We start from the raw sequence: 13574 nt of genomic DNA on the forward strand, positions 1-13574 counted from the left end.
CAGACATGGTGATGCAGTGTTAGACTAACTGCAGTGCTGCCTGCTAAAATCTTCAATATTGCTAAAGACATTCAACTATTGAAAGCAAAGAGCAATTCTATACGGCTTATACTGGATAATACTGAACATACTGCATCTCTCTCACACCCCAAGACCCACATTTATAAATGACCTGTGTCAAAAGTGATTACGGGTGGAATGTACTTTGTGCTCTTGTTAATACTATAACCTACATCTGTCAAAAGCAACAATCACAATATCATCTAATGTACCCCTTTGAATAACTCCTCTGCTGTAGTGACACAAACACAAGTAAGCCAAGTCCTTGCTTTTTAACAGTGACAGCCAATGGTGCAATGAAGCCAAAAAATATTCATCCAGTAATGAGGAGGGATACTGGCTACCAATCTGTCTCATCCAGCCAATAGTGTACAAATGAAGCATGAGGTGGGAAACCCTCCTCCCTTGTCATCTTCCACCAAAGCTTGAGGTCAAAAGATGTCATGCCAGGCTAGGGGTATGCTGAAGGCACACACACATGGCCAGACATAAGATTTGGAGGATGAGGACATAAGTGAGGAGGAGGGAGGGGGTAGATAAAAAAAAAAGAGGAGAGTAGGAGAAGAGAAGCAAGTCTTAGCAGCAAGAAGACAGCAAAGAGCAGATGGGATTGTCTCTTTAAAGATTTGCTTATTATATAAAACTGTACTTCCTCAGATTTTCTTTTATAAATTTTGATTGAGCATGAAATTTTTAAGAATAATATCGATTTTCAAGAATTCTATTCTCAGTGATATTGGTCGATGACTGTGTGTCCTCATTTTGTTGTTGGGGGAAAAAAAACAAAAAACAAAAAAAAAAAAAGTTAAAATCGCAAAATCAACACAATTATTTACCTTACTGTATTAAACAAACCTGAACCAAAATTCTATGAATATAAGGCCCAAGCTTCCGTCTTAAATGTGTCTTTCACATTGCAGTTTTGTGAATTGTTTGTTGGCTGTCATTTTCTACCCCATGAAATGACAGTAAGCTGTGCAACCACAAAAAATGTGTCATTTGTTTTGTGACATGCCTTAAAGAATTATTCAGAGATTCTGATGTACTTCATAGGTACGAAGATGTGGAAATTGTCATATTCTGCCCACATACTTTGCCAGACTTCCAGACCTGTGCTGAAATGACTGTATTTACTGAAATGCTATTCGATGTGCAATGTTCCAGCGCAAAAATAAACCTGATAATGTGAACGTAAAAATAAGGCAGCATCAGAGAGATGACAGATGTACTGTACTGAGACTAAATCGTCTACAAAGTCAGGGGTCACGCTAACAGAGGTGGACTGTAGAGAGGTTAGACGAGTAGGCAGGGCTGTATGGAGTAGCGTGGGGATGAGCCATAGTCATTGAGTTGCCTTATATAAAGGACTGCAAGTTGACCTCTCTATGTGCTCCAGCAGCACTGTCCTGAACCCTACTTAAACCACATAAGCACACTACATTACAATGCATGAAATGACACACAAACACTCGAGACTCAACACATGTGCGCCGTAAAAGCAGATACACACAAACACAATGAGTGAGAGTGAGTGAGTGGGTGGGTGTAACAGTGAGTCACTGAGTAGCATAGGCATCTTTCCTCCCTCGTATTTACGCTGGGCTTGTCCTGCTACATACAAGAGAGCGAAACGGAGAAAGAGAGCAAAAACAGGGAGAAGAGAAAAGATGGAGGAGAGAGAGTAAGAAGAAAAAGCTGACTCTAAATCCTAAGCTCAAAATAACATCTATAGATATGCCACAGCAGTAAACTGGGGGGAGGGAAACCAAAATAAGAGAAAAAGGAGGGAGAAGAGCCCAAGTGGGGTAATTCATGCCCTACGTTTTGCTGCAGCCGGACACCATTGGTCCACCAATCTGCCTGTCTGAGCACAATTAATGCAGTCATGAAAGTTGAGGGGGGGAAGTGTGGTGTTAAAGACTAAAAGAACCAGAAGAGTTGGGAGGAGGAGGAGGAAAGGGGCTTGGCAGGAACTGTCACAGTTCATCAGTGCACTGGTACATCGCATCTGGCCTCAGTACCCTCTAACAGTACATACACCCAGACACACCCACACACAAACATAAATGGGCCTTGCTTGCAGAATGCACGATCACACAGTGCACAAACACATCCAGACAGACAGAGAAAATAATGACAACTGGCACAAGAAAATCCCTACAGACCTCTAGAGAATCCAACACACACATATATACTCACACATATACACACAAAATTGTCACAACATCAAATTTTTGACTTTGTTTTCTCTGGAGATTTCCTTGGAGGTTCACAGATAGGCTACAGTGCACGCATTCCCATGCACACATCTGGCGTGTCTCTATATACACATATACAGCACATGCCTGTGTAATCCATGTTTGTGCACACGCTGACGCCAATTTTCCAAGATGTTTCCTGACACAGGCTAATGCAGCTTAACCAAGCATGTCTCACTGTGTGTGTGTGTGTGTGTGTGCGCGCGTGTGTGCAAGCTGTGCTGCAAACCATGACAATGTCTTTGTGTCTGTCTGCTGCACTGTAAGCAAGGAGCCAGCTCACTCGTGACAGTGTTAGCCAACATGATGACAGTGTGTGTAGAGCTTCTGGCTCAGAGATACCTGCTGTGACCTCTCACTCACTTGACCTAATGGTAAGAATCACTCAGTTTGTGCATTCCATTACTGTATGTATACTACATGTGTACTAACTCACTTATCATTTAGGCAAGGTGGAGAAAAAAAAAAAAAAAAAATCCTACCCACAGCTTTTACCAAGTATTTCTTCTTTACAAATACTTTGGCAGGTGAGCACCAATATTTGGAGGTGTAATAAACAAATGTGATCGGCTTTCTACATAGTTCAAGAAACTGTAACGAGGGGAAAGATTAACAGATTACAATGTCCAGAATAGCTTCCACTAACACAATGTGAACTTCCATATTTGCATCTGTAAAGTAATGTAGACAAGGCATGAAATTAAGTTCCCATGCTTGCGTAAGGTAACAGCTCACCTGCCTAATTTAGCGATCAGACACACAGGCCTGCTGGCAAATGAGACTGGACATAAAGTTTTCATGCGTGAATGTAGAAAATATATTTAGTTAAGATATCAGAAATTTCAGAGCTTCTCTGTCAGTTGTCTTCATTCTACCTTACAGTCCAAGGGCTCGTCATAGCCTCAGTAAACCCATCAACTTCTGCATTGCTGCCATAGCGACAACACTCAAAACTGAGCCAACAGCATTACAGACAGGCAGGCAGCTCTTTAGCTCACAGACAGAAATAACTGGCTAACAAACAACACTATCAGCAGCAGAATGAACAACCCTTATTAAAACACAAAATGTAGTGACAGTTTTTCATGTAACACAACCTCCGAAATAAGACTGTCCCCCAGCAGTCACAAAATGCCTGCCCTGCCTAAAGGAAGCAAGGACATCTCTAATCTTCTAAATCTGACTGTTAAAAGATGCATACCTTTTATTGGTGATAATTCACTCCAGTCTAGGGTGGGTGTGTGTGTGTGTGTGTGTGTGTGTGTGTGTGTGTGTGTGTGTGTGTGTGTATTTTATCTTAACTTGTTATTAATGTCAATTATGCATTTAATGACCAATGTAAAAAAGGTATATTAGCACCCAGTAATAATTTCTACCTGCCTAGTTCATGACGGATGTTACATTATCATTACAGGGCTAATAATATTTTATGCAGGGCAGGAACAAAGTTCAATCTACCAGCCGGGTGAGCAAGTACCCAGAAGGACAGGGTATTTACATGAGAAATCAGAAACACAACCACACAAACAACAATTAAATATGCATGAAGTACAAGAAATAGCAATACAACACTGTGCCCATATAACACCAATACAATACACACAAACATTCACATCTGGGCTCACTCTCTCAGGATCCCTGCAACATACGACAGTGTAATGAAGCACAAAACGCATACTGTTGAGGCATCTGGTGCAGGCAAAGACAGAGTGACAGACAAGAGAAAGAGAGAGAAAGACAGGACTGGGAAATTAAAAGTAAAAGGAATGCAAAGGCGGAGGGAGAGAAAGGCAGCGGAAGAAGTGAGAAAGTACATCAGGAAAGTAAAATAGCAGAGGGACATTCTAAGAGAGGAAAGGACCAGGCCATAAACGTTAGGAGCAAAAGCTGTGCAATGCAAGAAACAAGAGAAAGGGCAGAAAAACAAAATGGAGAGATGTTCTTGCCCAGAAGCTTGTTATAACCACAGAGAGCTAAGGAGAAGAAACACGTATGAAAGGCAACAGTGCAGGTCAACAATCTGACCACAGTGTCCTCACCCAGAGGGAAAGATCAGCAGAAGAAAGGGGCTGTGGAGGAGAAGGGGGAGGAGGAGAGAACAGAAGGAAGGAGGGAGGGCAGAGAGAGATACAAAGCAGTATTTTAATGATGCAAGGCACTAACGACAGGAGGGGAAAGACAGGGATGGGGACAAGAACGAGGATGGGGGGAGAGGGTAGAGAATAAAAACTAAACTACACAACAATAAAGAGGAAAAGATGGAAAAGAGTCAACCATAAAATGGATAAGAGGCAGAGAGGGAGTCAATAAAACAAAAACAAAAAATAAAGGGATATTGCAAACATTCTGCAATTTGATTTTTACAACCATGTCCTACACAAAAAAACAAAAACAAAAACAACAACAAAAAAAAACTCAACAACCCCACGGTCTCATACTTCTTTGAACAGGGACATATAAGACATGAATTGTGTATAACTGGATATTACAGTAAACACTATGTTAACTAGAGGAATGGTTGTCAAACAGCCTCAGACATGTTAAACAAAGGGAGAAAAGGGTTTCATTTGAAATATGTAACTCTTCCTCTGACTCAAAGAAAAATCACTAATGTTGTGACACTAAAACTTTCTAATTAATGGGAGTGACATTTTCAGACATCAAGAGTCCTTTATTTACAAAATGATAGCATTTTATAAGACTCAGACACTAACAGTAAATGAGAAATAAAACTAATCACTCATATTATTCCAAAAAATAAATACATGGTGTTGAAATGAAACCTTCTGGAAGAATAAGCAAGGAGAGCGTCAATTGTACACTGGTGAAAAGGGTTTCCTTTCAACAAATAAATTCTTTGATAATCAGAGTTGGGGAGTGAGACGGTGAGTGACGGGGAGAGAGTGGAGCGGTAACAGCACAGTAGACTTCGGTGTCTACGTGTCACTGCATGCATGCAATTTCTTTTCTGGCTACTCTTAACTAATCTACAACCCCCTCTGTTGTCACTAAATATAGGTATGTAAGCATATATGTGTGTGTGTGTGTGTGTGTGTGTGTGTGTGTTTCACAGCCTTTTTGAGAAAAAAAAGGGGAGCACATAGGGGAAAGGGGGGAGGAAAAAAAAAAAATCGATCTGCCTAACTCTGCAGTGCTGCAACCACTGGGTGTGTGCAAGCATCTCACTGTGTTTGCATGTGCCCCAACTACAGGGGCGCCACCAAGTGGTCAAAATTATTCCCATGGTCATTTAGAGAGAGAGAAGACTAAATCGCAAGGAAAGAGAAGACAGCATGAAAATTAAACAGAGAGAGTTGGATAAAATAGAGGGATGTAAGCAGCTTGTGTTTGATTTAGAAATAAACCAACTCTGTCAATAAGGGAGAGACAGCAATGACACCAGTCATCTCTGTGGAGCTTCTAATTATCTGGCTGACCACAAGCTCACCCACATATGACAACATTCACCTATAGTCACACAATTATCCACTCACTCTTTGCAAAGCTGTGTACAGACATATATGCAGACAGACAGACAGACAGGTTTCTTTGTACCTCTCCTTCAATCCTGGGGGGGCGAATGCTGGACAGGTGGATGGTCTTGTATTCTCCAGAGTTGAGCTTGACCACCATGGCATCAGCATTGACCACCTGCATCACCTAAAGGGACAGAGGGAACAAAGAAGAGGGAGTGGTCAAAATAAAAACAGAAGGACAAAGGTTTGGGAATGTCATCGGGCGAACATAAAGCACAAAAATAAGAACATGTAACCTAAATTGAAATTAATTTAGGAGTCCAAGAAAGCCTGTAAATCTTCGAGGGAAATTCACACCCCAGAGGGACTGAAGAGTCGCATTGCATTTTGTTGTATGGGTGAGCAGACAGATTGAAAGAAAGATGGGAAGTAAAGGAGCAGGTAAAGGATAAATGGAGAGGAAGAGATCTATTCAAAAGTGTAAGGGGGGCAACGGTGCAGATCGTGTGCTGTGACGAGTAGAAGGCACTGAGAGCGAGGTAAGAGGGAGTGATCCTTGAGTAACTGAGTAAGTAAGCGAGCTAAGTCGTCGTCCCAGCAGGCCCGACAAGGTTTGGAGGACAGAGGGAGGACATTTTGCTATCTGGGGGATTGGCACCAGGAGGGCAGGAGGGAGGGAGAAAGAGGTAGACAGAGTGCAAGAGAAAGCTTTATAACAGAAGCATCGTGTTAAGGATAGATTGGTAGAGCATTTCACAGCCCTTTGCCCAACAACTGGCTGGCAGCACTTTTCTTCTGGAGGCCTTTACAAGTGCAATCAAAGACACACACTAATTCATGATTGGCATTTACATGTTATTTCTTTTGTACTAAAGGCAACAACCACAGTTTACAGCAGGTAGAGTTCAGACGAATATGGGGGGATGTTCAAAGCTACAGCTGTTAAATTACAGCTCATGGGACTGTTAGTCTACTATATCACTGCAGCGTCAGTTTCCAGAGAGGAACACCACAGAAGAAAGCACTGTCTGGACTTAACTAATCACTCCGGAATGTATACAGGGATGCGCAAACTGCCGTCCAAGCCCACAAATTATACAGATCAGATACATTTATTGGTTAAATTCATGAATAATAATGAAGTGTGGCATAAATATTTGTAACCCAGGCCAGTCTATGTACAATATGTGGCTTGCTATGTGGCTGTGCCCTCCCAAGTAAAAAAAACAAATTGGGGTTATAATGTGACTGAGATGAAGGAGGCATCCAAACCCAGCGCCTTTAAGTAGGGCGCTTGCAAGATCAATCACCCTACACATGTTGCCACCCACATGTGCATTAAATGGCCTCATCATCACTCAAGCTGAAATCCTAAAAGTGCGAGATGCAGGTCTGAGCCATTTTTCAAGCACAATTTGGACTGTGTGGGTGTTTGTGTGTTTGACTGTATGGTAGAAAAACAAAACACCTAAAAATCCTTTTGAGTTATTAAGAGTAAGTTGAACCTTTTTGATAGCGTGTATAACAGTCACAGATCCTGGTGTAGTGTATTGTATCCAGGTGCTCTTTGGGAGATTGATTTTTTCATGAAAACACAATCAGACTGCCATTGCATTTGCCACCAGAGAACAGAAATTAGACCAGCCCACATGCTAAATAGGCTGCCCACAACAGCAGCCAAAATACATCATATACTAATCACTGAGCTGAGTGGGAGCGATACAGAGACATAGGGAGCAGGAGGGAGAGAGACAGGGAGGAGGAGAGGTGTAATGAGTAAGTGCGGGGGGGAGCATGCATGCACACGGAGACAAGCACACATGCAAGCACACCAGCCTACACAAATTCACACTGTAACAAGGTCATTTTGTGGCCTGCCCAAGTAAATAAAGTGCAAGAGAAAGAATGTGGCAGGAGCAGAAGAAAATGGCTCAGCATTTACTGGCTAATTATCAGCCGGAGGAGGCGAGACGAGAGAGGCAGAGGACAGATCAACACACACCAAGGTAGAAGAACAGAAAGATGGAACGCGCCGGGAAGACGGGGTATAATCTCTCAGCAAATATCACAAGAGCAGAGACAGAGGAAAAGATGGAAAACAGAGAGAAAAATAAAGCAAAAAGTCTTTGCAAAGTAGCTGCCATGAGGGTCGAGCAGGCAGGCAGAGAAGACAAATACGCAGGCAGCATGACTCACTTGTCTAATCTAGTACTGGAGAGGTGGGGATCTACTGCCACCCTCTGCCCATGGCTGACATGACATCTGCAGTGGCCAAGATCAGTGATAGCACGAGGAGGATCTTGGCTACTGTCAGGGAATGTGTTGGTTGTTAGTCCAATCCATTAAGTTGGTTTTATCCATAGGGCCAAGCACAGGCTTAGCCTGGACTTACTAATGACTCATGTCAGCTCGACTCCCTCAAAAGCAACACCTATGGAAGGGTTTCAGACCCTCCGCCAGTGGAGACGATTTGTCATCCGAACTACATGGTTTCACAGAAGCTAGTGGTGTTTTGATGCCACGATAAACACCTAAAACTACCATCTAGCCACTGAGTGCTGCTGAAATTAGTCTTCAGGAGGACATTACCGTGGGCAGGTACCAATAATCTAGAGAGACTTTTTCACTTGATTACCCTTCCACTTGACTGATTTTAACTAGGGCAGTAACCACTTTACCCTTTCCTCATCATCCTAACCTAAAAGTGACTTTTTTATTTCTTAAAATAACCTGTCTGACCTTGTAACCATTTTGTCTGACTTATTTTAACTGGGACATATACTAACAGCCAAAAGAGACTCATCTCTTTCCCTCTTAACCTCCGATAGGTATACTAATTATGTAAAAAAAAAAACCTTAACTTGCACTTTTGCACCAATGGATTAAAGAACACTCCTTTTTTTTTTTTTTTTTTTTACAAAGTCTACTATAGAAAGTGCATTCAACAGTTTATACAGAAAATTCTATACTTCTCATGAGTGTTATCAGAGGTGGGAAATCATGTAAATCAAGGGTAGCATTGAGTAACTTCATGTGGATTGTCATTCAAATAAAGAACTGTGAGATAAAGAGGTACATACGCATCAGTACAATATTTAAGATCAGCCACAATCAGCTTTAAATTGTGACAATTTAAGTCCACTATCATGATCACAGGCATTATATGGAAGATTGTGGGATAGGTTTTGCGATTTATTTTTCTAGGAATATGCCACTCAATACACTGTCAATTTGGCAACAGGATAAAATATTATGGTAACAATTTAAGAATGAAAAAATACAACATCAAATTTCATCAGCCAATATATAAGGAATTTTTTTATATCTATCAGTTTCACAAAAACATGATCTATACTACTGTAAAACACAGTTACTTTTCACATAATCCTCAAACATTACAAATACACACTAGTTTTGCATTTTAACTACCATATTCGTAATAGATTTGGTGGACTTAAAAGCAACAGCAGCAGTGTTCCTGAAAAGCTAGTGATGAGAGGTTGGTAAGGAGGATTACACCACGTCACTTTTTATCCATCACCTCGCAGGTCGATGGTTGCCTGGGGGAGAGGAGGGGAGGGGAAAGGAAAGGAACGGAGGGAGAAGAAGACTATTGGGACATGGCCTACATCCGCTCCTCCAGTCCCAGTAGAGAGAGGCGAGACAGTCAAAAAGGAAGATGCGTCAGCAAAATTGACTTGTGGGGATTGGACCTGCTCTGCCTCTCCACTCTATCCATCACTCAGATAATAAGAAGTGAAAAGTAGAGTGGACGAGGAGAAGGGAGGAGTGTATGATGATGGGATTGATGGATAGATGTGTTCCTGAGAGAGTCAGTGCATTGCAGTATTAGGTGCCGACAAATGTCACAGGGACAAGTATGGAAGGGCAATGACAGCCCTGAGTAACCTTAGCCCGTCCGATACATACTTAGCTCTAAAACAGCTCAACCATTTGCAGGGTCAGCCTGACATTTTCCATCACAACCGCCAGCCACATTTAAAGGAGAGTTTTTAAGAGTCACATGGTCCTGCTGCCATTTCGGAGGCCTTTCACTCTGTTGAGAACAACTTTTCAAGCTATCTTAGGATCACATTCATGTTCTAGAAAATGATTCTAATCCCTAAAACAAACTAATATAGCATCAGCTGAAAGTGGCTCTTTTGGGAGGGAGCAGTTGCAGGGGAAAGAGAGACAGAAAAGAGTCCTACAGAGATCAAAAAGTACATCAAGCTTTAACTGGGCCATCGACAGTGTAGTACCGCAGTAGCAAAAAGAAGAAGAAAAAAAAAACAGATAGAGGACATGCATAGTCCCAGGGATCTTTATTAGGTGTTTCCCCCAATACTCTTTCTTCCCCTAAGTCTCCCTATACCGCTCCATACAAACTCACACTTTCAGTTTCTTCTGTAAACCTCTACCTCCCTTTTTTTTTGGAGTCCTTCTGCCTCTTTTTCATGTATCGTCCTGAGCTCCCCACCAAATGTTCCCTCACTCCCCCTCTGCCCGCATCCAACCCTCTTTTATTGAGATGGTTCAGAGAGATCCGACAGCAGCTCACACTGAAAATATAAATGTTTTATCCTTTCCCTAGCCTCTTCCCTCTGACTCAGGAAAAAATATACATAGTTTCTTTTTTGCGCCTTCTCTATGTGAGTGCAGTTTATCAAATTCATTCTGTAAGCAGATTGCCAAAGCAACACCTTTTATGTAACCCTAAGGCTAGCCATGAATTTTTTAGGGTCTTAAAAGTTCAGGGTCTGGAGGGAGCAAATGCAGACAAAAGACAAACTTCAGGCGTATTAAACTTTTTTTTCCAGTTTTTTTTTTTTTTTTTTTTTTTAAACACACATTTACACTAGAGAAGAATATACCAAGTGAAGGGAAGGGTGGGTGCAACTCATCATCCAAATACACACAGAAGGGACCAGATTTAAAGCTGATGTCTTAAGGCTGGAGTTGCTTTACTACGTTAAGCGATGGATTGGAACCTATAATATGTCATCTCATAGTGGCAATAGGGTTAGACTGTATTAACAAAATATATCAAGGAGTCCATCTCACTTGATTTTAACTAATGTGTGCTGACAAGTTGGAGGGAGTGTACCCCCTTGTACTTGATATTATGGACACTTCTTTTCCCCTGAGGCCCTGGCCAATAACCTCCAAAGGTAATATCTCTAGTTCTTGGCTTTTGGGGGTCGTTCTGTGACAGTGTTAAAGCATACGCCAGCGATTTAGCCCTAATTTGACTGGGGAGTGCTTCAAGGTTGCTGTTAAGCATTTCTCCTCGTACCTTTACTGAAGGGATTTCCATTTTTTTTATTTCTTTTTATTTTTTATTGGGGGGGGGGGTGCAAATGTGAAAATAAGAGGTGTCAGGAGGATATAATTCATTAGAGGCCTCAAAGTGGCTCTGCTTTTGCTGCAGTGCTGGGAGAAGATTGGAAATGCTGCAGCACACATCAAGAGGAGGAAGCAAGAGAAATGACCAGCTTTCCTTTAGCACTGAAGCCAAATCGTATTCAGACTGGATAATGTCTGCATGTCATGTTGAAAGTTTTATACCTAACTCCAGCTCTTTCTCTGTAGTGTTTAAAGATAAGTGACGCTAATGGAAAAACATTATGTTAGGGGCCAAAGAAAAAAAAAAAAAAAAAAGCATTAAGACAAGATTAGGAGACAGCGTCTTCGCCAATGAGACACAGTATAAAAGCCAAGTCGAGACCTCACCTTGGCTACAAATTGTCTGTCCTTCTGGTCCAAGTTAGCTGTGGGTGCCACATAGTCCTTCCAGATGCGGACCTTGCGCTCTTTAGCAGATCTGGCCAAGAACAAAACCACATCATCATCATCAGTGGTAGTCCTCACTATCAGCCGGATATTAGAACATAAAGGGTTTAATCAAGTGACTGGAAATTATCCATTTGGCTGTAAAAATGCTATAGAAGCTCATTAAAGCAAGAAAATTTCTACATGATTAGACAATAGTTATTGCTGCACTGACTGTATTGAATGAATGTCACTGCAGCAGAATAGTGAGGCTGTTGACTATATGACTATCTAAGTTCCACAATTACTTCCATTACCTCGAGAATCTGCATGTACTCTTTTTATTCATTATATCTTCTATTTTGATTATCAGAACCAAATATAATGTAAAATGGGCTCCTACACTTTTCTTCTTAAAACAGCTTGTCTGCCACTAACTAAAATGCTTAATGATAGGTTTATTAGAAATAAACAGGACTTATAAATGTCATCATTTTTCCTTTGTAGTTTTTAGTATCTTCAATACCTCTGCACTAACCTACATATAGGACTACATTCAACAAAAGTTAAGTTTTCTGTGGACAAGTAATTGCACTGCTGAAGTTGCGCACCGTTCAGCAGCTCTGAGTTTCTCAGCTCCCTGGGTGTAAACAGCCATGGACCAGTCCACACAGCGGGCAAAGCCTTCCTTCAGCAGAAGTTCTGTAATATTACCATTCTGAGAGAAAGGGAAAGAAGCACAGACAAAAGAGCAATTAATGACACAGAAAGCCAGAATTTTAATGACACTGCCACGATTAGGTGGTGATTCCTGTGTCTTACCGGGTGAAGGATGGTGCCCAGTATGACTTGGTTGGGACAACTCTCCAGGATGATCTGAACGTCTCTCTGAAGAAGACGGGATTCAGTGAAGAATTTGGCTTCTGCTGCGAATGCCTCTGGTGTCTCTGTACCATCAGCTTCTCGTTTGAATGTGGGACACTGGAGAGAAATTTTTAAAATAAAAATAAAAAAATAAAAAACACAAACACACATTGCCACAATAACACTTGTGTTAAAATGTGTCCGATTTGATTATTTCATCATTGAAGGAGAAGAACGAGTTTTTGTCTACCGCAATTCCGAATTGTCAACCAGCAGTTCTAGTGCTTATCCTCTTAACTGATGTCACCTTGCTGTACATGTTATCTGTATTCTCCTTTTGTGTGTGGCAAAACAGATACAAACACAAGAGGCGCAACGAGCAAACAAGCCTTTGAACAGCGAGACAAAGAACACTTTGAAATGGATGTAATATCTTCAAGTGGGAGATGAAAAAGATTAGTTATCTTGAGGGGTCCACTGCCAAAGCTAGGCTTGGTGAAAGAGATTGATGGGGAAATTTAGTGGAGTGGGTATGACACTGCTAGAACAAACAGACAGTGACAATGCATTTTTTTTATGCTACCTACTTGTTGTTACAGTAGTCTCTTGACTATAATACAGTTTGTCAACAAAAATAAAATTGTTCAACAGTTCACATTTAACCACATCTGTAAGTGCAGCAAGTGGTGGTTACCTTAATTCCAGACAGCATGACAGTGACCAGGTAGTAGTCGGGGAGCAGCAAGGCACGAACTACACTGCCGTCACGCACGTGCTCGATGATGGCTGGAGAGAGGAAGAATGTAGAAGCGTTTCAAGGAGGAGACTGTGTCGAATTACGATGAGCATGCAGGAATCAAGCTCTCGGATTAGACATGCTTAATTTTTTTTTAGTGGAAAATGTAGGGAAAGGATTGAATGACTAGGCATCCAGGGTGAAACTCAACATCCGATTCTTTGAGGAAAGTTGCCCCAAGGTTGTTCAGGCCAGACTAATGGATCTCTGAATTTAATTCATTTGTTTTAATCGTCCTTCATCCTGGACAGATTGCCATAGCATATATACTCTTTTTCAGCAATGCCCTGCATGATACTCAACTGAATTCAAACAATACCTGTGATCTGCTAAAAACAGCCACAGTGT

At 41.5% G+C, this 13574-nt stretch overlaps 1 protein-coding gene across 4 annotated transcripts in view; it reads right to left on the reverse strand.

Annotated features, from left to right (window-relative positions):
• snd1 (staphylococcal nuclease and tudor domain containing 1) overlaps positions 1-13574 on the reverse strand; it is a 169264-nt gene that overhangs the window by 144276 nt on the left and 11414 nt on the right. For all 4 annotated transcript variants that reach the window (XM_040144266.1, XM_040144260.1, XM_040144252.1 and 1 more), the window contains 5 exons: positions 13125-13216; positions 12389-12547; positions 12178-12284; positions 11528-11618; positions 5874-5978 (listed from right to left, as the gene is read on the reverse strand). In XM_040144266.1, the coding sequence (XP_040000200.1) occupies positions 5874-5978; positions 11528-11618; positions 12178-12284; positions 12389-12547; positions 13125-13216 (554 nt within the window). The remainder of the gene's footprint in view (positions 1-5873; positions 5979-11527; positions 11619-12177; positions 12285-12388; positions 12548-13124; positions 13217-13574) is intronic.

This window comes from Xiphias gladius, chromosome 2 (assembly GCF_016859285.1).
Source record: "Xiphias gladius isolate SHS-SW01 ecotype Sanya breed wild chromosome 2, ASM1685928v1, whole genome shotgun sequence".
In the NCBI taxonomy this organism is placed as follows: Eukaryota; Metazoa; Chordata; class Actinopteri; order Istiophoriformes; family Xiphiidae; genus Xiphias; species Xiphias gladius.